Source organism: Erpetoichthys calabaricus, chromosome 8 (assembly GCF_900747795.2).
Source record: "Erpetoichthys calabaricus chromosome 8, fErpCal1.3, whole genome shotgun sequence".
Taxonomy (NCBI): Eukaryota; Metazoa; Chordata; class Cladistia; order Polypteriformes; family Polypteridae; genus Erpetoichthys; species Erpetoichthys calabaricus.
In genome coordinates this window covers 31,285,308-31,312,188 of record NC_041401.2, presented here as the reverse complement: position 1 = coordinate 31,312,188, position 26,881 = coordinate 31,285,308, and the positions used below count along the sequence as shown (strand labels likewise).

Genomic DNA, 26,881 nt, shown 5'->3' with positions numbered 1-26,881 from the left:
ACCATTTACAAAGATGGGAGGTATTTTATTTTACTGTTGTTGTGCTCACTAAATCAAACACCACATCTCAAGTTCTAAGCACACTGCCAGTAAGAAGGCTAGCAAAAAGAAATTAATGACGGAGGATGACACCGTGACAAGAGCACCTGTCATACCCTTAATGCACTGGTGACAAGGCTTTATCGAAGATATTGTCAAGCCTGTGCTACGCCTCACGTTTCAACTTAATGGGCACAAAAGAATAAATACTGTTCTGGTTGTGCAGAGTTGTCAAAAGAAGATCCTCTCCATTCATTTTATCAACACCAACCTGTCTGCGCTGTCTGCGAGATAAGAGTCTTCTGAATGTCCCCATGAGTGAGCATGTGGTAACAGTCACCATGCCTGTTTGATGAGGCCTGATCTGATCAATGTAGCCTGCTGGGCTGCTCTAAGACACCAATGAAATGCAGATCAGTGGTGTGGGTGTTTTGGTTATCATGCCCTGTTTGGAATTTTCCTTGTTTAGAGCATTCATGTCGGCCTGGTGAAGCTGTCTGTGTTGGTTACTCATTTCTTCTCGTGTCTGTTATCAGGGTTTTTTTCATTCCTCCCAAATCCCAAAGGGATTCATTTGATTTACTGGTTGTCTTTCTTTTGGTGTAGTTGGAGTGTGTCTGTGTAACCTGCTGCTGCGAATGCTCTTACTATACAACATTCATAACACATTATCACGCGTCTGCCTCTACAAGCTGCTATGCTTATGCACCACAATGCCTGCAAATTCATTTTAAAACTTAATCGTAAATATCGGGAGTGGTCTCCCCTAGACTTTCACATATACTCAGATGTGGGGATGGATATTTGAGTAAACTGCAAGAGAATGATTATATTTTTATATTATGTACATTAAAGAACTATCAACAAATCAAATCAATAATATAATGAACAATTATTATAAAAGTTGAACAAATCCGACTCTGCAGCTGCATGAAAAAAAGTTACCAACTACCACTTCTGGAAAACAGAAATTGCACAAAAGTTGATAGAAATACTTGTACGCAAAATTTGGTTGAACGAAGTGAAAGCGTACTCAAGTTATCGTGTTTACACACACACACAATTCCAAAAATGGTATTTTCTGACTCGAGGAGGTCTAAAACGTTCAGGTTCATCAAAATCTCGAATGGAAATGGAATTTTTGGAGGATTATAACATGAGAAAGTGTAAAACACCACTGCCTCACAGATGCATGCACTCTACCTCTTTGTTCTTCTCTGATTGCATGTGCTTTTACAGTGAAACAAGAATGAAGATGATAAATTGTTGATTTACTTTTCAAGGTGCAATTTTATTAGAGGCTCAGCTACACTGTGACCACCCACACTCAACCATATGAATAAAAGTCTGACCACTCTCATGTCTTAAAACATACAAGCCTCTAACGTGAAGGTGCGCCTTTAGGTGCAGCGTTTCCCTGCCTTCCATCCATTAATGCCACAGGACAGGCCTCAGCCCACATCATCCTGGCATGGAAGAAATAGGCTCAGGAAATGGATAAATGTCTACAAATTCTATTTTGAAATGTTAGCTAAAAACTAATCACAAAGCCGCAAAATAATCTCAAGTAGCATGCTTTCAACTACAATTGCTTTCAACTCAAGGTTATTATCATAAATGAAAATTAAAAAAACATTTAAATAATTGAAATAATAACAAAACTAAAAAGCTGTGTGAACTAAGCTGCATACTCAAAAACTACTGAAAATAAAGTGAAGATGCAAGGAAATAAATATGTGATGTGAACCAATTTTTAGCAGCAGGCTCTCATGTAGCTTTATGAGTATAATGGTTATCGCTGGACTAGAAAAAAAAAGTATTTTTGAACACGAAGAGCAAAAAGAGCAAAGAAATATTTGTCAACAGGATAACTACTATGTGAATGGCACCAATGGTAACAAGAGCCAGTGGACGAGGATGGACGAGCTGGTTGGGTTGACTGCCCTGTTTGCATCGCATGCTTAAAGTGCATGATGGATGTAGGCAGTCAGTTTTGTGGAGCTCAATCGAAAGGACAGAATCTGAGAAATTTGAAAATAACATTAAATTGCTTTCAGATACAACGACTGCGTGACACTGTAAAAACCCAAAGCTACTAAGGAAGGCAAATTGACAGGAAAAGACTTCATAAGAAATGTGACAAATGAGAGGAGACCATTCAGTCCATAAGGGTCGTCTATTACATTATCTAATAGCTATCTCATCCAGATTCTTCTTCAAGGTTGTTAAGGTTTCTGCTTTGACAACATGTCCCTGTAGTTTGTTCCATATTCCCAAAACTCTTTTGAGTAAAGTGGTGCATCCTGGCTTTAGTCTAAAATGCACTTCCCCTTCATTTCCACAGCTGTCCTCAAGTAAGTGATTCACTATTAAGTTAAAAGAATTCTGCTGGATCCATTTTATCAATGCCTAGGAGAATTTTCCAAGACCTGGATTAGACCCCCGCATGGTCTCCACTGTGCCTGACTCGGTTTAATTCTCAGAGAGTGTCACAGTACGACATGTCCTTAAGTCCTGGGATGCTCTTTGTTGCTTTCCTCTGCACATCTTCAAGTGCTGCTCTGTCTTTCATGCCTGCGAAACCCACTGAGTGGTAACTCAACAAGAGGACAAGTGTGCAGGGCATTACTATTTCCTGAATGTCTAGCAGGTTGTGTGAATTACCTGCCTTCATAAAGTGCAGTGAAGTAATGGATCTGAATTTTAATTGTTAACAGATGGTTAAGCCCATTTCACACAACATTCGGACGACAACTCCATAGATGGCTGGAGTAAAAAGAGGCTCATCAACAGGTGTCTTTACGGGGATATTTGTGGGCTACAGAGGCACAGCATGGATTTCTTAGCCTTCATTAAATGCCCCTTTTTAAGTTAAAAGGAAAACTAAAGTGAAATTGTTCTATCAAAATAAAAGCTATTTCAAGTAAGTCTCGAATAGTGATGAGTGAACCCTGCTGAATGTGCTTTAGCTTGAGTTTGCTGAAATCACGGAAATGTTCGAGAACTGCACTGAACTCAGCAAAATTCATTGAAGTCAATAGGAAAGGAGGAACGGAACTAGTTTTAACTAGTTTATAACGGTGCAGGGTTCTTTTAAGTTCTACTGATGGCTATGGAAGCATCTGCAAACTTGACTGGAACGATTATTGTGGCCAAAAACGTGCCCTGAGCTGTGAGGCACCAGTGCTAACCATTGTAAAACAATGTCCCCCTGAAATAAAATTGATAGGATTAGATATCAGAGCAGTGGCAGATAGGAAGGATGAATTCACTACGGCAGACTTGATAGCATGTACTCACCCCTCAAAGCCCGAAGAGTACAGCTTGTGTTTGTTTTCTCTGATGCTTTTGTTTGCTCACTGCTGCTGCTACAAATAAGCGCAATACTAAAGGAAGTGAATTCTTTGGTCATTTATGATTGCATCAACTGCACAGCACTCTGGGTAATACTGTTAAAGGTTTAGGCTCAGTATTGAACCCAGGCCACATACAAGTCCATACAAAGAGACACAAACACACTGACACATTTGCAGTTTCCTCCTACAGGCTTGTTTTGTGTTTAAATGTATTCACAGGTTTTCCACAAATTTTAGACCCCCTACTAAGATTAGCATTATAATCTTGGGGGGTTTCCCATCCAACACTGATGGGATGTAACTGTGGCCTCACAAAGCAACAAGGGACACTGGGTGGGGGGGGAGTTTGTCTAAACTGGCCACAAAAGACCGAGTGATCAAGGTCACTGGCAAACACACATCATATCTGCTATGACTTTCACTGATCCACACAACTCACCAGTACTAACAAGCAAAAGGTTACAACTTCATAAAACTAAACTATAATGCCAGGTGAAAACGGTACTTTTATTACAATTAGGGGATACAAATAAGAAAAAGAAAAATCCTTCAAAAGTATAGCCTTTGTGCCTGTTTTCTTCATGTCCTTTAAAAGTTTCTGACAAAGTCAGGAAAAACCCGTGCGTTCTGCTTCTTACTGAAACACACACACACACGCACACACACACACACACCAGATCTCATTTTGTAAAATGGCTTCCATGCCGACCGACAGGCCTGTTTTGGTTCCCACCCGGCTGGATTGCCGCAGCCGCACATCTGTTTTGAATTCCTGCAGCTTTCATAACAAACATATCAAGGTGCTTGAGAACGGACTTAATGAGCGCTCTCGACTATTTGAACTTCGCTCTGCCGTTCTGTGCACTGCAATGCACCGAGGCTCACACGCATATGTGATTTCAGAGCATAGCGATGGATGACAATTTACATATTTGAACACAATGAAGCAGAAAATTGTTGGGTTTGCTGCTAGGGAGGACTAATAGGAAAAAAAATGTTAAGAGAAAATTTTTGAATAGCTGAATAAACAACACAGGACTTGTAGATAAAACTCGTCAGGATATTAAAAGGGAGCAGAGAGAGCGAGCTCTGCCCTACATAAAGGCGACTGACTGCACAACATCCTTCAGTACCCTGGGCGGATGCCAAGATTTCTTCTGCGTGAACTTTTTAAACGCAAGTAACCTTTTGTTCCCAGCTAGATATGGACCAGAAGCCATGACCCAAGAATGCAGCATCTGATACACACCACACACACACCGCTGCTTCTTGCAGATCTCTCTGGTAATATGAGACGCCAGGCCGGATTGGCCAGAAGGATGTTCACAAAAAACAAGGCAGGATTCCAACACTTGCATTTTAAACAGTGTCAGTCCTCTTAGTATGAAGGGAAGAGTTTAAACCAGATAATCCTGGGGTTCTTGAAGTTAAGGTCTTGGAATCTGAAACGGGCCACAAAGAACCAACTGTAAGCTGTCCAACTTTCCACCATTTTGCAGCCTGTTTCTGAGATTTCACACATGTTGAAGAATTGCTATAGGCTGCAACACCGCTGGAATCCGTTTTCAGCTGACAGTATGATGCATGTAGAAAATGTTCAAACCACAAAACTGGTCCAAGATTGACACATTACGTTAATAACGTAAAAGACTGGACACAAATTCTAGCCAAACTACCATGTTCATCCATTCTCCAGAAAGTAGAAAGTTGAGTGATTGCTCATGAATGCAACACTTCAAAAATGGGACCTTACGGAAAAAAATATTTGTGGATCACTGGCCTGCATACATGGTGGGTAACTCAAATGTTTTAGCTGTAAAATTCCAAAGGATATCAGAAACTGACAACTGTAACCTCATTCAATCATCCATCCACCAATCCCGGCATTCAAGGGTTCAAAACAAGAAGAAACATGGGAGGAGAAATCTGCTAGGTCCCGAGCATGCGCACCAGACCATTTAAAGCAGGGGTGTGAAACTCACACAAACAGATGTCCTGCTAACTCAGGGATCTCACAATACTGAATGGCCACCATTTTTGCTATAAACAATTTCCTAATTAGAAGTCCTGTTTTTAATTCTGTGGCTTGTTGGTGCTCTTGTTCTGCTATATCAGATATTATCAAAACTGTCAATTTTCTTTTTTTAAGGGACCTGTCAATGTTTTGTGGGCCTAAGTAGATCAATATTTGTCGAACTTTCACTTTTTCCTTTTTAAATATTTTATTGAAACAGACATTTTATAATGGCCACAGGAGCAAAAGGCATTAAGTTAGCTTGTTGGTCCACTTTGTATCTCGTTATTGAGGAATGAAAAGTAAAAGAATGGGTTATCAATTAAAATGATGGTAAGTTCCCATTAACTGCAGTAACTGGTTGGAACTAAAACCTGCAGCCAGTGTGGCGCTCCAGGAGTGGAGTTTGAAACCCCTGTCTAGTGTATCTTTGGCAGATTTAAGGAAACCAAAAGCACCTGCAGAGATGAAAACTCCAACCAGGCAGGAAGCTATGAGCCAGTCATGACAACCACTGTGCCCCCATGCCACCTGCTCAGTTGCCCTGTCAAAGCTCCATTACAAGGCTTGTCTGCTGAATCCCCAATACAAGCTGGGACTTCACCAAAAATATTTGTAGTTAAAGCAAAAACTTAACTCCTAAAACCGTGTCTGACTGCATCAGACATTGGGACAACTACAAGCTAACCAGATCAGTTTGATGGACTCGATGGTCTCCTCTCGTCTCTTAAAAATGGCATTTTTCCATCAAGCAGTGTTAAACTTTACACAAAAACAGGACAATATACTGGCCAAAATGTCCCTGTTTCATTACGCTCTAGGCCTGGCACTGCTTGGGAGCGTGAAATGATCAGTTACTAGAAAAACAGAAACGGCTGCACACCGCTTCATGCCTTCAGAGGAACAGCTGGCTTACCACAGGCAGTCGGGCTCTCACAAAAAGTCCTTTGTTTTTGATGCTCTTGGTACTGGACGCTGCAGCGAGTTCCCACCCTGAGATTAAAGCTTCAGACCTACAGAACGGATGCGTCATGGAGCTAATGTCGTCTCACACATATCTGCATGTTTTTGCTGCTCTGCGGCCAAGCAGCACAGCCCAGGTCCTTTTACCGTTTAGGACTGTAACCCTTCCCAGCCTTACGTTTGCTATATTTTAATATATCTATGACTCTCAAGACCAGGATACAGTTGAACTGTTCCCAAGCATTTGTCACAACTAGAACCCAAGCAGATTATGTGACTTTGCTCCCTTGACTTGCACTGATGGTATTGTAGTTTTAGACCCCATATAACACTGCACATGTACATTCATTTTTTCCATTTAAATTAGAAATGGCACATTTACATATCTACGGCTGAAGCATGGACAGGTGAAATGACTCGCTCGGGGTCGCAGTGTGGCTTGAACCTTGTGATTTATAGTCCAGTAGCTTAACTCCTAGACCACCATACCACATTATCTGGAACCAACTCACTGTCTGGCATGCATGTTGGCAACATAGGCAGTGAGGACCTAGCCCATTAGGGGGCTCCAGACACCAGAATGTGCATGCTGCTACAGACGGAAGGACCCCGGCCTACATTAAGTGTTTTCATATGTGGCGATCTTTTGATTTCGGTTTTTAGTTTTGAATGATTTGCAAAGTAAGCTCAACGTGTGCTTGGAGCTAAAGGAAGTCAGCTTAGATTAGTGGCTCTTCTATGCAGTCAGGGAGAGAAAATGCAAAGCGCTGCTCTCCAAGCGACGTTTAATGCACTTCAGTTAGCAGATGATGAATACCAGAGCCATTTACTTTGATCAAACAAATAGGTGCATGGGAAGACTCACTACACGCCTCCTGGAAAAACTCTTTTCCTGGCACATCAGGAACGAGCAAAAACTCTTTCTTCTCAAAGCCATCTGTGAAAGAATGCAGATGGTATGAATCATGGCCACACTATATGTAAAAAGCATTTCCTACCCTCGGCAGCAGTTCCTGTGGTTCAAATGTGAATGAGTAAGCTCTGAGTTATCGTTTCGGCTTAAAATCATAAACCCCCGCCCCCTTCCCAGAAATTCCAGATAAGGGTGTTGCACAATGACGGAAATCTTCAACGTCTTCTTGTGCTTATCGTTGGAATGGCGAGACAGTTCTGCTCAAGCATAAAATGTGCAAGCCAGTTCTACTCTTATTACAAATTCTTGGCTTTTTAAAACAGAAAAAGAAGAACAAAGTGTCACTCACAGGATGCTGCATGATGTAAGGCTGATGAGGCATCCAGGAAGGGCTCTGCACCTAAAAAGATGAAACACAGTGAGGACAACTGGCAGTGGTGGACCGGCTACAACAAACTCAGACATCACATTCCATTAATCAGAGGGAAGGCCTGTTACAGATTCATGGAGAAAGTGACTGTATACCCAGACATGAGAGGAAACCGAGTGGATGGTTGGCTTCACACAAATGTAGCTTTGTGAGGTAGTAAAAACATTAATGCTATATACCTTTTTATTTTAAGCAGTGAAGTAAAAGCTTTGGGTGGTGAATATTAGAACATATCCTGCCATGCTCCACATTTATAAGACCATTAAATAGGACATAACAAATCTGACAAACAAGAGGACATCATTCAGTCTATCCAACTCGTTTGTTTAGCCAATAGTTAAGCTGTCCCAGTACCTCATCCAGATTCTTCTTAAAGGCTGTCAAGATTTCTCCTTCAACTTCATATCTTGGCAGTTTGATCCCACAGCTCTCTGAGTAAAGATGTGCTTCCTGGCTTCATTCCTAAATGCACACCCCCTTAATTTCCACTGATGTCCTCGAGTAAGCGATTCACCCTTAAGCTAAAAGAATTCTGTTGGATCTGCTTTATCAAGGCCTTTGAAAGTTTTTAAAGACCTGGATCAGGCCCACATGTTGTCTCCTCTGCTTGACACTAAACAGATTTAACTCTCCGAGTCTGTCACGGTAGGCCATGTCCTTAAGTCCTCTGCAGAGTTTCAAGTGCTGCTATGTCTTTCTTGTAGTGTGGTGACCAGCACTGCACACAGGGCTTGAGATGATACCTCAGTAGTGCAATATACAGTCTGAGCATAACGTCCTTCAATTTATATGCAATCGTTTTTTATGATGCAACCTAACGTTCTATTTGCCTTTTTAATGGCTTCTGCACATTGCTTAGCTGATGGGTGTGTTGTGTCAACATAAACCCCTACATCCTTTTCAGGACTATGTCTGCATCTTACTTTTATTATTGACATTTCCTTTTGCCCATTGTGGAGCACTTTGCACTTTTCTACATTAAAATACATTTTTTAAGTGCTCACCCAGGTCTGTCCGTCTCTGTCATTCCTCGAGTTTTAGTATCATCTTCAAATTTCACAAGTTTACTAACTAAACCAAAATCTGTGTCATTGATATAAATTAGAACATGTAATGGAGCAAAGACAGACACCCTGAGGGACTGCACTGATGACCTCGTTCCATACTCCTCTTATCTGTGCTCTTTGTCTGCTGGTTAACCAACTTGAGATTCAGTTTTGCAGGTTACCTTTGTTGCCTATAGCTTTTAGTTTCAAAATTAATCTTCGGTGTGGGAATGTATCAAAGGCTTTTTGAAAGTCGAAGTTATGGAGAGCCACCACCATAAAAATAAATTGCTGTTTCAAGGAAGATATTGCAGTCAGTTGCAGAAGGAAACACCAGAAACTACAGGCCCACTGATTGTTCTATCATTCCTTAAAATCGTCCTTCATGATACTCTGGCTTGTTGTACATTAAAGAAGTGTTTTGTGAGCTTCATGGTGTTTTTTAGCTTGAATACTTGACACAATTTTATCAAACTCCGTAACATGACAACTATGTCTATCCCTGTTGTTGCCTGTTGTCCTGTGTTGTGAGACACATCAGAAATTTTTTTTATCTATTTTCTTTACCAGTATTTTAGGTCAAACTTTACAGCTGCTTTCATTTTGCTAATCCAAGGATTGTTGAAAACGTAATGCTGTGTAATGTTTTATTTTTAAGTAGTTGAGTAAATGCTGTGATAATCAGAACCTTTGGGTGATGAATATTAGAATGTATCTCCTGTTTATAATGGAAAACCTCAACAATAAAAATAACTGTCTGGACCTCAGACCCTGAGGTTGTGGGTTCAATTCCCACTACTGACACTGTGTGACCCTGAGAAAGTCACTTGACCTGCCTGTGCACCAACTGGAAAACCCAAAGAAATGTCACCAGTTGGATCATAAGTTGTAAGTCGCTTTGGATAAAGGCATTAGCCAAATAAGTAAATGTAAATGTTTGAGTGAAGATATCCTGCTATCTACAGTAGGAAACACTACAAACTACAGATACACTGATCATTCTATCAGTCATTGAAATCAATTGTACTCATTCATGACACTGTGGCCTATTTTACATTAAAAATGTGAATTGTGATCCACGTGCAGCATTGTGGAGTCGTTTATCTTGAATGACGTAGTCAGGTTGTTACAGCTTAGGTTTTATGTTTATGTTTAGGCTTTATTTATTTATATAGCACATTTAAAACAACTAAAGGTTGCTTGGTAAGAAAATAAATGCCAGCTAAGGAGTTATTAAAAAAATTATACATACATAAACACACATATACCAACATACAAACATAAATAGCTTATGTAGCTTACTTTAACTCTGCAAAGTGAAACTCCATCTATCCCTGTCGGTGCCTGCTGCCTCATGTTTCCAGTCAATTCTCATTACCTACATTTTTGGGTAACAGGGAATTATAGACCATCCCAGAAGTAAAGAGCAAGATGCAAGTCCACACTTATGCACATACACACAATTTCTCAAATTGGGTCAAGTTAGAGATGGCACTAAAGGTAATGTGTATGATGTTGAAAGAACCCAGATTACCTGGATAAAACACTGCGTGACCCCCAGAGCACAGTGCCATAAGTGTGATTCTTATTGTCTATTAAGTCTGACAATAGGGGACATCACTGGGCCCTAAACTAATTAACTATTTGAATAACCCATCATATAAAATGAGAATGATCGGTTGTTCGTTATGCTCGAAGCCAGTTACATCAGATTGTCTTTCATCAGCATCACCTCACTCTTTTGTCAAGGAAGTCTAGCATGTTAACTTTTTCTGGATTCATGGTGGAATGATCCAAAGTCACTACACTCTTTTGTAGGGTTGTGTGGTACACTAGTATTGAAAAAGTACCAACGTTTTAAAACATTTTGGGTTTTTCGGTACTGGAAGTAAAAGTCAGCTTTCCTCTCAATCCCCCTACTCCTCCCTCGACACCCACTATTGCTGTTGTGGAAAAACGTCCATTTTGTGAAGTCAAAACTGCACGCTTTGACGAGTTTGGAACTTCACAATGTAACCTCCCTAAACCCCTCACTGCTTCAACAGACGTGATCAAGACTTCACAGGGGAACTATATTGCAATTGGCTATCAAGAGGGAGGTGGTGCATAGTTAAGGCATGATCAGACAGCGCACCAGGGGGGCTGGAGTAAGGCAGGGGAATTTTGGAGTTACTTGTTATTTGCTTTAGAACCATTTTGGTATGGATACTGAGGTCTGAAAGCTGGTATCAATACCAAAGTCAGAATTTTAGTACCGGTCCAACACTAGCCTGCTGTGCTTGGGAGGTCCTCCTTCCTTCACTTGTACTATTGAAGTTCAGGATGCTTAGTTGTGTCTTAAGAGCTTTAAACTGTGGTGATCTACTTGAGCTCAATTTATGCACACGTCAGTGTCAAGTGTAAAAAACATGAGCATAGGGGGAGACAACATTCAGGGAACCAATTATCACCAGTATATGCAAATTATGCCTTGAACTACTGACCTACTGATCTATCAAACTTCTTGATAGTAGAGACCTGCATTGAGCAAAAAGCAGGAAAAGACGATCCCACACAAACTCCACTGGGGCTGACTTGACCCACCAGTTACCTCAACATGCAACATTACTTGGGATGTGGGAGGAAAATCACAGTGTTTGCTTTGCACCAATAACATCAAATTGTATTAAAAGGAATGGCAAAGCTGGCAAGTGCCAATTCTTTTAAGAAATGTGCAGACCTTAAAATAAATGAATGCTCTGTCAAGCAGTAACATGTTGAGCAAGCTAAGCTGTTGAGAAAACCTGGTGGACTTTTGAGAATCTTCTGCTTTACAGTGACAGCAAGTGGCACAAACCCCCCAAAAAAGTTGGCCTTCTCTTAGAGACTAGTCTAGTAAGTTTAATACCTCCAAGATCATCTTCATCTGAAGTGTCCAACAGCATGTACGTAGCATGAGTATGGTGCTCAGGAAGTTAGATGCACTGAGAATACAGGACCAGCTCACACAAACTTGATTAAAACACATACTGTATGCATACAGAATCAAATGCAGATGAAAACACTAAGGTCTGTGTCCAGCAATCTGAATGGTCAGTTTAGTTTTAATGTGATTAGTCACTTTGGATTTGGTGTTGCAATCAAAAGAGGAAGTGTGAGTGTAAAACATATGAGAAGGAGAAAAGATGTAGGAGGCACGCTGAGAGTTGCCTTCAAAAATGAGAAATATAATTGCAAACAGGAGGCAAGAAAGGCACCTCGATAATAATAAAGTCTGAGAAGCAGGCATAATGGGAACACGCTTGAGAAAGAGAGTGCTAGTGAGAAGATGCGGACACAGAGGAAGGGCGTTAAAGGTAAACACAGGGCAATTATCAATATCAAGAGATATCAAATATTTTTGAATTACTCTTTGAAAAGTAGTATGGCTAGGATGTAATAGATATATTCCATGTACAGAATAAAAACAGCCACACCCCAACACTTGCTGTATTCAGCATTTCAGAATATTGTCCAGAAAGAACTATTAGAGGCATCCATTTTACTGAAATTGTACATCACACTAGAGAATGTAGGGTACCTTCAAAAAATTACTGAAGGAAATTACGCAACTAGAGAAGAAGCATCTCGTCAATTTTAACATCTTCTACACAACTTTGCAGCTGTTGATACCAAACTGATTTATTTGGTGTCCTACTCACATGGCAGATTTTGATATAAACTGAAAAAATGTAAAGTTTTGTCTTCTCTACTAGGAGACATCCTGGCTTGTCTATTGTTCTCCCATTCACTTTTCTCAGTGGTCAAACGGCATACCCAAAAACCTCATTCACTGAGTTTCCTATAGTAGGCGTTTTTCCATTTACGCTAATGAAACAGGAAGAAAACGAACTGACTGTTTTGGGGAGACATGTTGAAGGAATCAGAACAAAGGACCCTTTTAACGTCCTCAGATCAAGACCACACTGACCTCCACAGTGTCTCTTTGTTGGGTTTTTCTGCACCCCCAGCAAGAGATCAACAGAAACAAAGCCCAGCTGGCCTGAAATAACCCTTCTTTGTTGACTAAGAATTTTGTGCTTTAGTCAATCAGTCCTTATTTCACATAGAAACTTTAGCATACATACCATCACAACACAATTACAAAGTACAGAAGAACACAAAAGCATCAAGACAGGCCAGAGCCCAAAAGAACAAATGAACTGAAGGGAAGCAGGGGTAGAAGTACACAGGAGTAAGAGAACAGCAGAGTCACCCTCTGAATGGCTGGTGGACAGCGGTCAATAATGTAGACACCACCAAACATTAACGCTTAAAGGAACACTCCACCAAAAATTATATTTGTATATGTTAGTTATCTATTGCAGCTTGTAGTGATGACCGAGAAGAATCTTGATACTTTCATGCAGAACAGAGACCGCAAAGTTTCTGATAGAATTGGCATCAATGGAGACAAAGGCTGGGCAACAGCATTGAGTCTCAAAAAGATCTATCAAAGAATTTCAAGTTCCTCGTGTTGCAATTTGACAATTGGTCCAGTCGAATGTTTACAACACCCCATACATGTGTATTTTTACTAAAATATTGTTACATAGGCCACTAAATGAAAATAGAATGAGCTCAGATGTGCCCGAGCCTTTAAACTGAAGACCCGCCTCCCAACCTCATTTAATGGTCAGGAGTCCAGCCCAGTAACAGCTTATTCATTGGCTAACATTGCACTTCGCATGAAACCAACAAAAACTGTGCACTGACATGTACAACTAAAAATTAAAAGTTAAAGAAAGGCATGATGTGACATCTTTATCAGGAAGAGAATCTGCCTTGGACTTGTGCGTATTGGAGAAGCTTCGACAAGCAGAAGGTCAACTCACCCCAGCAGATTCACAGCCTGCTGCTAAATAACCCCAGGTAGTCCACTTGTGGTGCAACACTATGAATAAAACCTAATGACGGGAGGTGGATCAACAATTCAAATGTATGCTCGTTCACAAAGGCATTTTCTGAAGGTGGTTTATTTAACACTATTTTAGTAAAAATACATGTGTTCTGCACATTGGGAGCTTACAACTTGGGGATTATGCGATGTGACACAAGACTTTTCCATGTAAAATTTCTGTATTGCTTTCTGTTCAACATAACTTTTTAATCTCCATTCTGCATTAAAACATGTCACGTCATTTTCCTACGTTCTTAATCCTGACCAGGATTTCATGCGGAATGGAGACTATCCTAGCTAGCATAGTGCGCAAGGCTGGAATAAACTTAGGACAGGGTGCCAATCCGTTTCAGGGAAAAAACACACACCAGGGTCAATTTAGTGCCACCAATTCACCTAACCTGTATGTCTTTGTGAACAGAAAACCATGTAGACATGGGGAGAACATACAATCCCCAGGCAGGGAGGACCTGGGACGTGAACCCTGGTATCCTTAATGTGAGGCAGCAGTGCCACCATGCTACCCTGCATCAAACAATAAGATTAACATTTTTTCTTGGCCATTATTAGAAACTACATTGGGTTAGTAAAGTAAAAAAAAAAAATTTGTGTACAGCATTCCTTTAGGAACATGGATTTAAATGGAATGCTGACAGAGCTTCAGATAAAATGAGGAAGAATGATCTGGTGAGCAATAAGGCACCATAAAACACAGACACTTGCTTCTGCCTCAACAGGGTGCAAATTACAGTCATATGAAAAAGTTTGGGAACCCCTCTCAGCCTGCATAATAATTTACTTTACTTTCAACAAAAAAGATAACAGTGGTATGTCTTTCATTTCCTAGGAACATCTGAGTACTGGGGTGTTTTCCGAACAAAGATTTTTAGTGAAGCAGTATTTAGTTGTATGAAAATAAATCAAATGTGAAAAACTGGCTGTGCAAAAATGTGGGTCCCCTTGTAATTTTGCTGATTTGAATGTATGTAACTGCTCAATGCTGTTTACTTGCAACACCAAATTGGTTGGATGAACTTGTTAAGCCTTGAACTTCACAGACAGGAGTGTCCAATCATGAGAAAAGGTATTTACGGTGGTCAACTGCAAATTGTGCTTCCCTTTGACTCAACTCTGAAGAGTGACAGCATGGGATCCTCAAAGCAACTCTCAAAAGATCTGAAAACAAATATTGTTCAGTCTAATGGTTTAGGGGAAGGCTACAAAAAGCCATCTCAGAGGTTTAAACTGTCAGTTTCTGTAACTGTAAGCAATGTAATCAGGAAATGGAAGGCCACAGGCACAGTTGCTGTTAAACCCAGCAGGTCTGGCAGGCCAAGAAAAATACAGGAGCGACATATGCACAGGATTGTGAGAATGGTTACAGACAACCCACAGATCACCTCCAAAGACCTGCAAGAACATCTTGCTGCAGATGGTGTATCTGTACATCATTTTACAATTCAGCGCAATTTGCACAAAGAACATCTGTATGGCAGGGTGATGAGAAAGAAGCCCTTTCTGCACTCACGCTACAAACAGAGTTGCTTGTTGTATGCAAATGCTTATTTAGACAAGCCAGATTCATTTTGGAACAAAGTGCTTTGGACTGATGAGACAAAAATTGAGTTATTTGGTCATAACAAAAAGCGCTTTGCATAGCAGAAGAAGAACACCACATTCCAAGAAAAACACCTGCTACCTATTATCAAATTTGGTGGAGGTTCCATCATGCTGTGGGGCTGTGTGGCTAGTTCAGGGACTGGGGCCCTTGTTAAAGTCGAGGGTCAGATGAATTCAACCCAATATCAACAAATTCTTCAGGATAATGTTCAAGCATCAGTCACAAAGTTGAAGTTACGCAGAGGTTGGGTATTCCAACAAGACAATGACCCCAAAACATAGTTCAAAATCTACAAAGGCATTCATGCAGAGGAAGAAGTACAATGTTCTGGAATGGCCGTCACAGTCCCCCGACTTGAAAATCATCGAAAATCTATAGGATGATTTGAAGCAGGTTGTCCATGCTCGGCAGCCATCAAATTTAACTGAATTGGAGAGATTTTTGTATGGAAGAATGATCAAAAATACCTCCATCCAGAATCCAGACACTCATCAAAGCCTATAGGAGGCTGTTATATTTGCAAAAGGAGGCTCAACTAAGTATTGATGTATTATTTCTGTTGGGGTACTCAGATTTATGCACCTGTCTAATTTTGTTATGATGCATATTTTCTGTTAATCTTATAAACTTAAGGCATGTCATATATTTAAAGGAAGTTGCTACTTTGAAAGCTCAGCCAATGATACACAAAAATCCAAAGAATTAAGAGGGGTTCCCAAACTTTTTCATATGACTGTAAGAACTGTCAATTCATTGAACATGCATGTCTTCAGGATGTTGAAACTGACTGGCTTTCTTGACAGACAGAAGCAGAGCTCAAAGTGAACACAATAATAGGAACAGTGGGGCCAATGGAGGTGATGTCTTCATAAGGTCAGTGTTGTCACCTGTATTTCGTGCAGCGACACCCTTACTTATGTGTGCACATTCACTATACCTGGTCTAAGTCTGGACTATGGGGCATCATTTCATCATTTATGATATGTTAATCTCTCTAACAGAAGATAATTAAAATTTGAAAGACAGCCACCTTAATCCAGGATACCTCTGGTGAGATATGTCTGCATGTTTTGCACCACTTATCATAAATCATTTACTATTACTGTGAATATTAGTATGATATCTCAGTCTAAGGTCACTTAATGCACCGAGATACACAACAATTGTTTACGTTTATTTTTCACATTCCCTACATCTGCTATAGATGTATAAAAAGAAATGCAATACTGCTTGTTTAGTGTGAAATTTCATCCTTCATTACTGAAATAACAAAAGACAAATGAGAATAACAGGAAAACAAAAGAGAACAACAGGAAAACAAAACCAACTGTGAACATGAGCAACAGTCGCCTGTCAGTCCTTTAGCATCTGGTGTGACCGCCTCACCATTGCGTGACACCTCAGATAAGATGAGCCTCTGAAATTATGGTTGTGTAATGACATCCAATTACTGTAGAAGGGCCTGATGAAGTTGCTAGCCACTGGCAATTAGAGGGTCACATCTCCATATGTTGTGATCCATGGGAGCTCTATGGGCACACCTGCACTTCTTCCATCTGACCACAGTGGCTGTGTGTAGCCTGGCGTTGTTTTAGTGTAGGGTCAGCAGGTCATCTAGGAGGTGTAAGCAGAGGGTCTGTGACAGACTGCCTTGTACGGAGACCACCAGTATCAAAAGCTTTGCCTCTGAGGTGGACATTATGTGGACATGCTGGTAATTTACAAAGCAGTATGGATGGCAGATCTGAAATAATTTCTCAAGTGGATCAGTCTGACACCTCAGTCCAGCTAAGATGTGTGGTCACTCAAAGATGACCATATGTTGGATGGTCATCTTTCTCACTGGTCTCCTGGAACCTTGTCAGCAATTGGGGCACGGTGGAGTGGCTAAATGCATGGTGTGTGGCAATGCTGCCACATGCCATACGAATCTGCAGCAGGCCGTTAGCATTCTTCCTTGCTTCTGGTGACATGTCTGGTATTCTGGAATTCACAGAAAACGGACTGAGTGTCTCCTTTGTCAAATAAGGCCATTTAAAGGTCCTCTGACCTGGATTAGTTCCACCCGAGTCTCGCTGTGTAAAAATGCACCAGACGGGCTTTCGTGTGTTTGGAAAGTTATAATGCCTCACTGCAAGAACCATATTGCTAATCAGGGGGTTGTAAACAAATGGGGCACTTAAGTGAAAGTACACAGGCTCATTCCACAAAATGCTGTGCTTCTTTTTCATTCAGTATACAGTATTGTGAGATGTGACAAAGAAATAACAAAATGAGGAGTATAAATAATTAAATGTGTCAAGAAAAGGTTTCTGTTGCTTATTTCTTTATGCACTCATTTCATTGACATAAAATAAGTAATGAAATGAAAGCTGTCATTTTCACTCATCAAAGTGAAGTGGGTGGGCTCTATCAAGTCTTGTGTTTTGATTGGCGAGTCATCAGTAGAGTTCACAGCAGAGATGTCGGTGAGCCACTTGGACTCCAAAGGCAAGCAAAGTGTCTGCTCAAAGTTGTGACTGCGTGTGTGTCTGACACGAGTGCAAGTAAATGTAGCCTAGAATTACTGTGCCAAAAGTGACTACTGTTACTCAAGAAGCTCTGAATTCATGATCAGGAGTCTGCAGCTGAAGCGTCAGCCACCCCATCAACAATTCATCAATCAAAAGACTTAGTTATGATCCTTTCAATTTTGATATGCGAAAATGACCATTTTCATTTCATTGTGTATTTCAATGTTGAATGCAGTGTTACTAAAATAAATAAATCTACTCTATATATATAAAATCCTAAGCCTAAAAGTGCAACGATTTTATGTGACTTTTTATGTCACTTTTTTGTCATATTTTATTTTAAAACCTACATATATATGTTGGTAATATATATATATATATATATATATATTATGGTATCATTCTTTTCAGAATTTATCGAAATTTAATGTGATGTTGTTAGATTTTAAGATTCTTATTCCATTTTTAAATTATAAACTAATAATAGTTTATAAGTATATAAACTTATATCTGTTGTGCCAACAGATATAACTGTGCCTGGGGCCAGAAATAAAAGACAAAGAGTAGATGATAAAGACAGCTACTGTACAGGCTTTTAAATGTTTGAAGCACTGCAGATCACACAGCGCGACGGCAGCAGCAAGCCAGCAGCTGATCGAGCAAAGAGGAGGTAAGAAAAAACTATTTATTTCCCATTGTATTATCGTCAGATAGGGAGTTTCAGAGGGGAGACTGCGTCTTCTTGGGGTGCGTTCAGCCCCCCTCTTCACAACACGAGTGCCAGAGAGGTGAAGTGGCTGGCATGTAGCGCAGGCAAGGGGGTAAGCCCCCTAGTAAATAAATAAATTCCATTAAAAAATAAACAACAAAACCCATTTTGTGACACATTTATTTAGGCATGCTCATATATCATTTTGTTATTATTTATTTATTGTCACATTTCACAATATATGAATTAATTTCTATATTGTGATGTCCTGTCTAATAAAACACACTCAGGAGCCGCTTGTCCGGGGAAGTCTTCCAAATGCCGACTGCCTTTTTATTTGATATGTCGCGATATAAATGGTGTCCCACCACTGCCCATTGTCTGGGTTATGGGGACACCTCCAAAATAATAAAAATAATTTGCCTTTGTCCTATCTACCTCTTGCCTGCCCTTCCAAACCTGAAGCTGTCTTTCTATCTCGCTCCAGCAACAACTACCACCTTCTGACTACCCCCCTCCCCTTTTCTCCACGCGCCCTTAATTAACCCTGATCCCCGTTACTCAGCTCTCTCTCTAGGGAGGTGCCCTGAGCCCTTACAAAGTGTGTTCCCCCAAGACTCCACCCCAGCACTGCTTCCACTCCCTACAGCCCAAACAGTGGCAATACACGTCACACTGTATTCCTATATACAGTATATTTCATAGGACCTCTTTACAATTTGGAGGCCAGGCAAGTGATTAGCAGGTGCAAATAACCAATACGAAGTGCTGCCTTAGCATTAATTAAGACCCCCATCAACCCCACAATAGCACAAACCTGTAAAGCAGTCAAGCTCAGTCTTATTCATGGCTGAGAATGCCCTAGTCAGACTCAAGGGGAATCAGAGGATACACAAAAAAAACAAACACACAATGTATGCCTATCGCTATTTTAGTTCCTACATCTCAGCACAGTTTGCATGCAGTTTTACAGAAGCAAAGGCCTTTGTGTCTTGATTGCAGGTTTTGCTTCAGGCGTAGCTCCGTCTAAGAGAAAGCAAGAAGCAGTGGGGTGGCATTGTCATATAATGTGCTCTGATTAACATTTAACTGCTGCACTGAGCCACACCGCAAATATACAAGATGGTGTCACAATGGCTGGTACTGCTGCCTTACAGCTTTACAGATCAAGGTTTAAATCTTTACTCTGGCACTGTCTTTCCTGATTTTGTACCTTTTCCACAGGAAAGGCAAAACTGGGTCAAGTGGCATTGAATGTGGCTTGTGAAGGACTGGAATGGGCACTGGTTTCTCTTGACTGTGCACTGGAATATGCGAATTCAGAAAATGGATGGGTTGGACTTGTAGGACGTTTTTGAATGTTGTCTATACTACAACATAATTTTATTATATATTTGCACATTTTCATTATACATTACCCAAATTGCCACATTTCAGTTGTGGGTAATAACAGAAAAAATTAAGTTTTACAAGCAGATATGGATACAAGGATGTATTCTGGTGACCTGGCGTCAGATTTATAAAACTTGTGTAAGCTCAAAAAGAGGCTCTAAATGTGTACACGCAACTTACAATGCAAACATCAGGATTTCTTAAAGAAAACTTGACAAGAGAACATGTGTATATTTATTATAACTTCAAGCCATACGTATGCAACTGTCAGGACCAACTGGGAAATGACAACACCCTTGATCCAGTAGCAAAATGCAGCCAAACCAGCTAAATGATGACTCACGTGCATAATAATTCATATCATGAGCCATTATTATAATGTGAAAAATGCATTAAAGTGATGTACAGACTGTATTTTACTTGCCTTTTAAGAGGGCCAGTGCTGCATATTGCGCTGCAGAACTTTATATCGGCTAACTGTTGTCACTTCTCAGGATTAGAAGTCAAAGCACAGTAAAAACACAGTTGTGACTCACTTGTTATTCAGGGAGTTTCTCACGTTCTAGTATTATCCGTGTATAGACCTCCTAAATTCAACGCGTCTTTCTTTGAGGAATTCTCTGACTTGATGTCAATCTTAATTACGAACTATGACGCACTCTTAATAGTCGGCGACTTTAATTTTCATGTAGATAATCAATGTGACCAAAAAGTAAAAGAATTTATGAACCTCCTGGACTCTTTTGATTTGAGACAGCTCGTTAATCAGCCTACACATAAAGCAGGTCATACGTTAGACTTAGTAATTACTAAAGGACTAAAAGTTGATATAAAGCAGGTCATTGATACGGGTCTTTCAGACCATTTTCTTCTACTTGTTAATATAGAAATAATGATAGAAAACACTCATGAGAAGCATATTGTTAAAAAACGCTTCTTTGACTCATCAGCAACTTTAAAACTTACAAACATTCTAACCAATCAGTCCGTTTATAGTGCCAACTATAATAGCGAGGAGAATGTAAATAGTAAGGTGGAAAGATTTAATACTAAAGTGAGGGCTGCTGTTGACATAGTTGCACCTGAAAAGACAGTTAAAAAATCTTCTAGCATTGTTATACCTTGGAAGACCCAAAGAGTGTCTGATTTAAAGAGAACATGCCGTAGAGCTGAGCGTAAATGGAGGAAGACTAAACTAACTATTGACTATGAGATATTAAAAGTTAAAATAACAGAATACAATAACACAGTCCGTCTTGAGAGGCGCTGCTATTTCTCTAAGCTTATAAATAACAATGCTAGTAATCCCAGAGTCTTATTTTCGACAATTGATCATCTGTTAAACCCAGGTAACTCAAAGGAATGCCTCCTAAGTACTTCCAGTAAAACCTGTGAGGCTATCGCTGTATTTTTCAATCAAAAAATTAATGATATTAGAAATAACATAGTATATCTCCCCAACACTAAGGATCCCCCGAAACCCCAGTACTCCATAATAAATAAATTAGAGTCTTTCACTAGGATAGATTTACCTGATTTGCATAAAATAATTTCTCAAATGAAACCATCCACCTGTGCCCTTGACCCAATACCAACAAATTTTTTCAAAGAAGTATCGGGTGTGCTTATTGATAATGTTCTTGACATAGTAAATTCGTCATTAGATACGGGGGTCTTCCCAGACTGTCTTAAGACTGCGGTAGTTAAACCCCTACTTAAGAAAAATAATCTCGACCCCTCTTCTCTTGAAAATTATAGACCCATCTCTAACCTGCCTTTCTTAAGTAAAATTCTAGAGAAGGCAGCCATTATGCAGTTAAATGAGCACCTCAATAAACATGCTATTCTTGATAAATTTCAGTCAGGTTTTAGAACAAATCACAGCACAGAAACTGCACTCGTTAAAGTAGTAAATGACTTGCGGGTAAATGCAGACAGAGGCCATTTATCTGTTCTCATCCTCTTAGATTTGAGTGCCGCATTTGACACTATTGATCATAATATTCTTAAGAATCGCCTTAGTCAATGGGTGGGCCTCTCTGGCAATGTCTTAAACTGGTTTGAATCCTACCTGGCAGGGAGAAAATTCTTTGTTAGTTGTGGTAATTATAACTCAAAGACACATGATATTCTATATGGTGTTCCACAAGGCTCTATCCTGGGTCCGCTGCTCTTCTCAATCTACATGCTTCCATTAGGTCAGATTATCTCGGGACATAACGTGAGCTACCACAGCTATGCTGATGACACACAGCTGTATGTATCAATAGCACCTGATGACCCTAAATCTCTTGATTCGCTAACACAATGTCTAACCTGTATCTCAGAATGGATGAATAGTAACTTTCTCAAATTAAATAAAGAAAAAACCGAAATCTTAGTGATTGGCAATAATGGATACAGTGAGGCTATTAGAAATAAACTGGATGCATTAGGATTAAAAGTCAAATCGGAGGTAAAAAGCTTAGGGGTAACCGTTGATTGTAATCTGAATTTTAAATCGCATATTAATAAAATCACTAGGACAGCATTTTTTCACCTAAGGAACATAGCAAAAGTTAGACCTCTTATATCATCGAAAGATGCAGAGAAATTAGTTCATGCGTTTGTCTTTAGTCGACTAGATTACTGTAATGCACTCCTCTCAGGACTACCCAAAAAAGACATCAATCGTTTGCAGTTAGTGCAGAATGCAGCTGCTAGAATCCTTACCAGGAAAAGAAAATCCGAACACATTTCTCCAGTTTTGATGTCACTACACTGGTTACCTGTGTCATTCAGAATTGACTTTAAAATTCTGCTTATGGTTTTTAAAGCTTTAAATAATCTCGCCCCGTCTTATATATCGGAATGTCTGACACCTTATATTCCAAATCGCAACCTCAGATCCTCAACTGAGTGTCTCCTTAGAATTCCAAGAGCAAAACTTAAAAGAAGTGGTGAGGCGGCCTTCTGCTGTTATGCACCTAAAATCTGGAATAGCCTGCCAGTAGGAATTCGCCAGGCTAATACAGTGGAGCACTTTAAAAAACTACTGAAAACACATTACTTTAACATGGCCTTCTCATAACTTCACTGTAATTTAATCCTGACACTCTGTATATCCAATTCATTATAATAACCATTCAAAATCTGTACTAACCCCTACTCTCTCTTCTGTTTCCTTTTCCGGTGTCCTATTGGTGGTGGCTTGTGCCACCACCATCTACCCAAAGCACCATGATGTTCCAACAATGATGGATGGATTAAAAGCCAGAAGTCTGTATAACCATCAGCATCAAGTGACTCCGTGAGAACCCTAACTACAAAGAGGACTATTTCATTTATGTTAGGTAGAATGCCCAAAGGGGACTGGGCGGTCTCGTGGCCTGGAACCCCTACAGATTTTATTTTTTTCTCCAGCCTTCTGGAGTTTTTTTTTGTTTTTTCTGTCCACTCTGGCCATCGGACCTTACTCCTTCTTATGTTAACTAAGGTTGTCTTATTTTAATTTCTTATTTGTCTTTTATTCTTCTTTTCTTCATTATGTAAAGCACTTTGAGCTACTTTTTGTATGAAAATGTGCTATATAAATAAATGTTGTTGTTGTTGTTGTTGTTGCTGAATATGGACAGCTCTAAATATCATGCTCTATAATCTATCCGTAGTGTTTCACAGGCTCATATGGCACTGCTAGAAAATGGAAGAAATTGGCTTTTAGCAACCAGCAGGATTATGTTTTTGGCTTATGAGCCCATTTAAGCTCCCAAAAAGCCATTTGGTTTCCTAACGTAAGTGACAGCAGTTATAGCCATAAGGGCACCTAGGGAGAATGATGCTACTTTTGTTAACTGTTAGCAGTTACATTCCATTAACACTCAAGTCATCTGCGATGTAAAGATGAGACTGACAAACCTCATGGCTCAGTGGCCTGGGTCAGCCCGTGTTTCATTTAATTACAAGGCAAAGCAGTGTTGGCAGATAACTTGCTCATGGTGCTGTACATGATGGCTGGCTCACTGGTAATGTAACTGGCTGAAGCCTCCGAGTTTCATAAGGCCTGTACTATTTAATGTAACTGCAATCATATCACCACATGTGACAGGTGATAGTAGCTTCCCGCTCAGACATTGGCACATATACCTTTCCGTGATCCCGTGCATCAATGGCATGCAGAGCGCATCACAGAAGTCACATGCAGGCGGTGTCACGATGGGTCATGTGGGAGGCTTCTCTACCAGCCAATAAAGTTCTGCAGTATCGTGATTTCATATGCGTGAGGTTAATTAGCATAGTTCAAATAAGGGTAGCATCTAGGCAAGGTTTGAGGCACCTTCACGTACATACATTAACAAGAACGATTGTGATTTATAAAAGTAAAATTGTGTAAAAATGTGTGTATGCCAGGCTATAAACCTGACCTTTTATCATACACATTTCCCCATTTTTTGGTATTTTCAAGATCACATCCATGCAAAGTTTTATGCATGAGACCCCTGGATCTGTTTATAATATAAGGTAGGTGGCAAGGGAGGAAATAAGGAGCTTCTTCCCCTTTATATCTATCACAGTCATGTGAAAAAGAAAATGCACCCTCACCCAATTCTAGGCATTCCAGTTTATTTTGTCTTGAATCATTAATGACAAAATTAAATTCATTGTGTTGTTTATTGGCCGGATCTTTATTTTATTTAGGACCTCTTAGTCTTGTCAGGATATGTAAAACCACCCTCTTTCATTTACATTGTAGGTTTTACATTTTTTTATGACTTGGCATGTATTGGGCAAACGTGCAGAGCACCCGGGGGCTGCCACAGGGTGCTGTGAAATGACTGCCAAGGCCATCACTGGACATTCTCAGCTCACGATGTGATTCTGCTTTTGTCGTAAAACTTGCAGTCAGGGTGGGATATAAACATGCACTCCCTGCCACTGTGTTTCTCATAATTTCCACTTCTTTTGCGCATATGGTGCTGAGATGCACTACTTATTTAAATGTTGCCGTCAAATGAAAATGGTGAAAGGTTTCTATATTATTTATAACAAAGTGTTACCTTATATACACTATAGCAATCAGAAATCAATCCACCTTTTCCACAACTGGCATTAACACACAAAGTGAAAAGCTTCAGAAATACCACAAAAATCAAAGTCTGACGGAAAGTGCTTAGCAGTGCTTCAACTGCGCTTAGCACAAAGCTCCATTTTTAACACGATAGCTTGTCAGTAAGTCCACCATGCGCTATAAGCCTGAACCCCTTCCTGCCTGTCACTGCAATCCCACTCGTTATTCATTACAATCCACTTTCAAGCTCACCTTACTGACACCTTATTAGCTTAGAGGTAAGTGGATGTAAACTGCACTGCACGTCGCTCTACATGTGGTCTTCTGTGCACTTTACCAGCTATTGATGAACGGACATGCTATATATATTATGATCAGGCCATCCACTGGAGTGGCACAGTGGTTAGAGCTGCTGCCTCACAGCTCCTAGAGATGGCGTTCAAATCAAGGCCACTTCGGTCTGCATTTCTCCTTGTCTCACAAGATGCCCAACCCCATGTTAGATTAAATTCAACTCTACATTGGCCCAATTTGAATTGTGTGTGCTTCAGTGTGCAGAACAATAGGCTGGCACCTAATCTAGGGTTAGTTCCCAGAATGACCGCATAGGCTGTAGACCCCCTGTGACCCTCTAACATAACATGAAATTACTTTCTTAAACAGGTTCAATCCAATACAGAGGCACTGGGGACTGAAGCCAATTATGGTTTCATCGAAACTAGCAATACAGGGGGAACCAGTCCACTGCAGGGCCATCACTCATTCTTGCACTCTAAAGGGGCTAATTCAGAGTTGCCACTTCATCTAATAGGCATTTTTTGGAATGTTTGGAAGAACCTCAAAATAAAGACAAGGAGAATGTAAAAATCCCACACAGATTAAAACTGAGTGCTGGTTTGAAATTAAAGATGCTGAATTCATGAGGCAGAAGCACCACAATAAGGGGGATCAGACTAGAATTTACAGTGGGCTCAGAAAGTCTTCAGACCCCTTCATCTTCTGCATACTTTATTGTGTTGTAGATTTATTTTTACTTTTAAACTGATAAATTTGTGATTTTTACCCATCAATCCACACTCAAATAAACAAAATGACAAAGTGAAAACATGTTTCCTGAAAGGTTTTCAAATTTATTAAAAATCAAAACCTGAAATCTCTTGTTCATATAAGTATCCAGATCCTTGATTTAGTACTTTGCAGAAGCCTCTTTAGCAGCATTTATACCTTTGAGTGTTCTTGGGTAAGCTTTGCACACTTGGATTTGGACAGTTTATTCCATTCTTCTTGGCTCCATTAGAAGTGGGAAGTGTCTGTAAACTTCCATCTTGAGGTCTCTCCCAACATGTCCTATGGGGTTTTAGTCTATCCTTTGGCTGGGCCACTCAAGGACTCTCATAGTCTTGTCCCAAAGTCACTCCAGCGTTATCTTTACTTTATGCTTTACGTCATTGTTGTGAACTGTTGCTCCAGTCTCAGTTCACATGCACTCTCCAAGCTGGTTTTCTTCAAGGACCTTGCTGTATTTGGCTGCATTCATTCTGTCCAGTCTCTCTGTTCCTACAAGCCTGTACCATGATGCTGCCACCACCGCGCTTCAATGTAGGGAGGGCATTAGGCAGGGGATGAACAGTGCCTGGTCTTCACTCAGAAGATGCTCTCAGGGTCCTTTAAATGCTGCTTTTCAAACTCCAAGCTGTCTAGCCACCTTACTATAAACTTGATTAGTTGTATGCTGATAAGATGAGAATTGTTCCGGCAGAATCTCCAAAAACAAAAAGACTTCTGAAGCTCTGTTAGACTGATCATTGGGATCTTGGTTATCCTCCCTGACCAAAGCCCTTCTTGCTCGGTTACTCAGTTTGGCCCAATGGCCAACTCTAGGAGGAGTCCTGGTGATTCCAAACCTCTTCCATTTCATAATTA

The 26,881-nt window shown here is 40.2% G+C and overlaps 1 protein-coding gene across 7 annotated transcripts in view; it reads right to left on the bottom strand.

The window, feature by feature from the left end:
- The window catches only part of LOC114655431 (RNA-binding motif, single-stranded-interacting protein 1-like), a 510,690-nt gene that overhangs the window by 17,954 nt on the left and 465,855 nt on the right, over window positions 1-26,881 (bottom strand). For all 7 annotated transcript variants that reach the window (XM_028806410.2, XM_051930584.1, XM_028806409.2 and 4 more), the window contains exon 10: window positions 7,635-7,685. In XM_028806410.2, coding sequence (XP_028662243.1) covers window positions 7,635-7,685 — 51 coding nt within the window. The remainder of the gene's footprint in view (window positions 1-7,634; window positions 7,686-26,881) is intronic.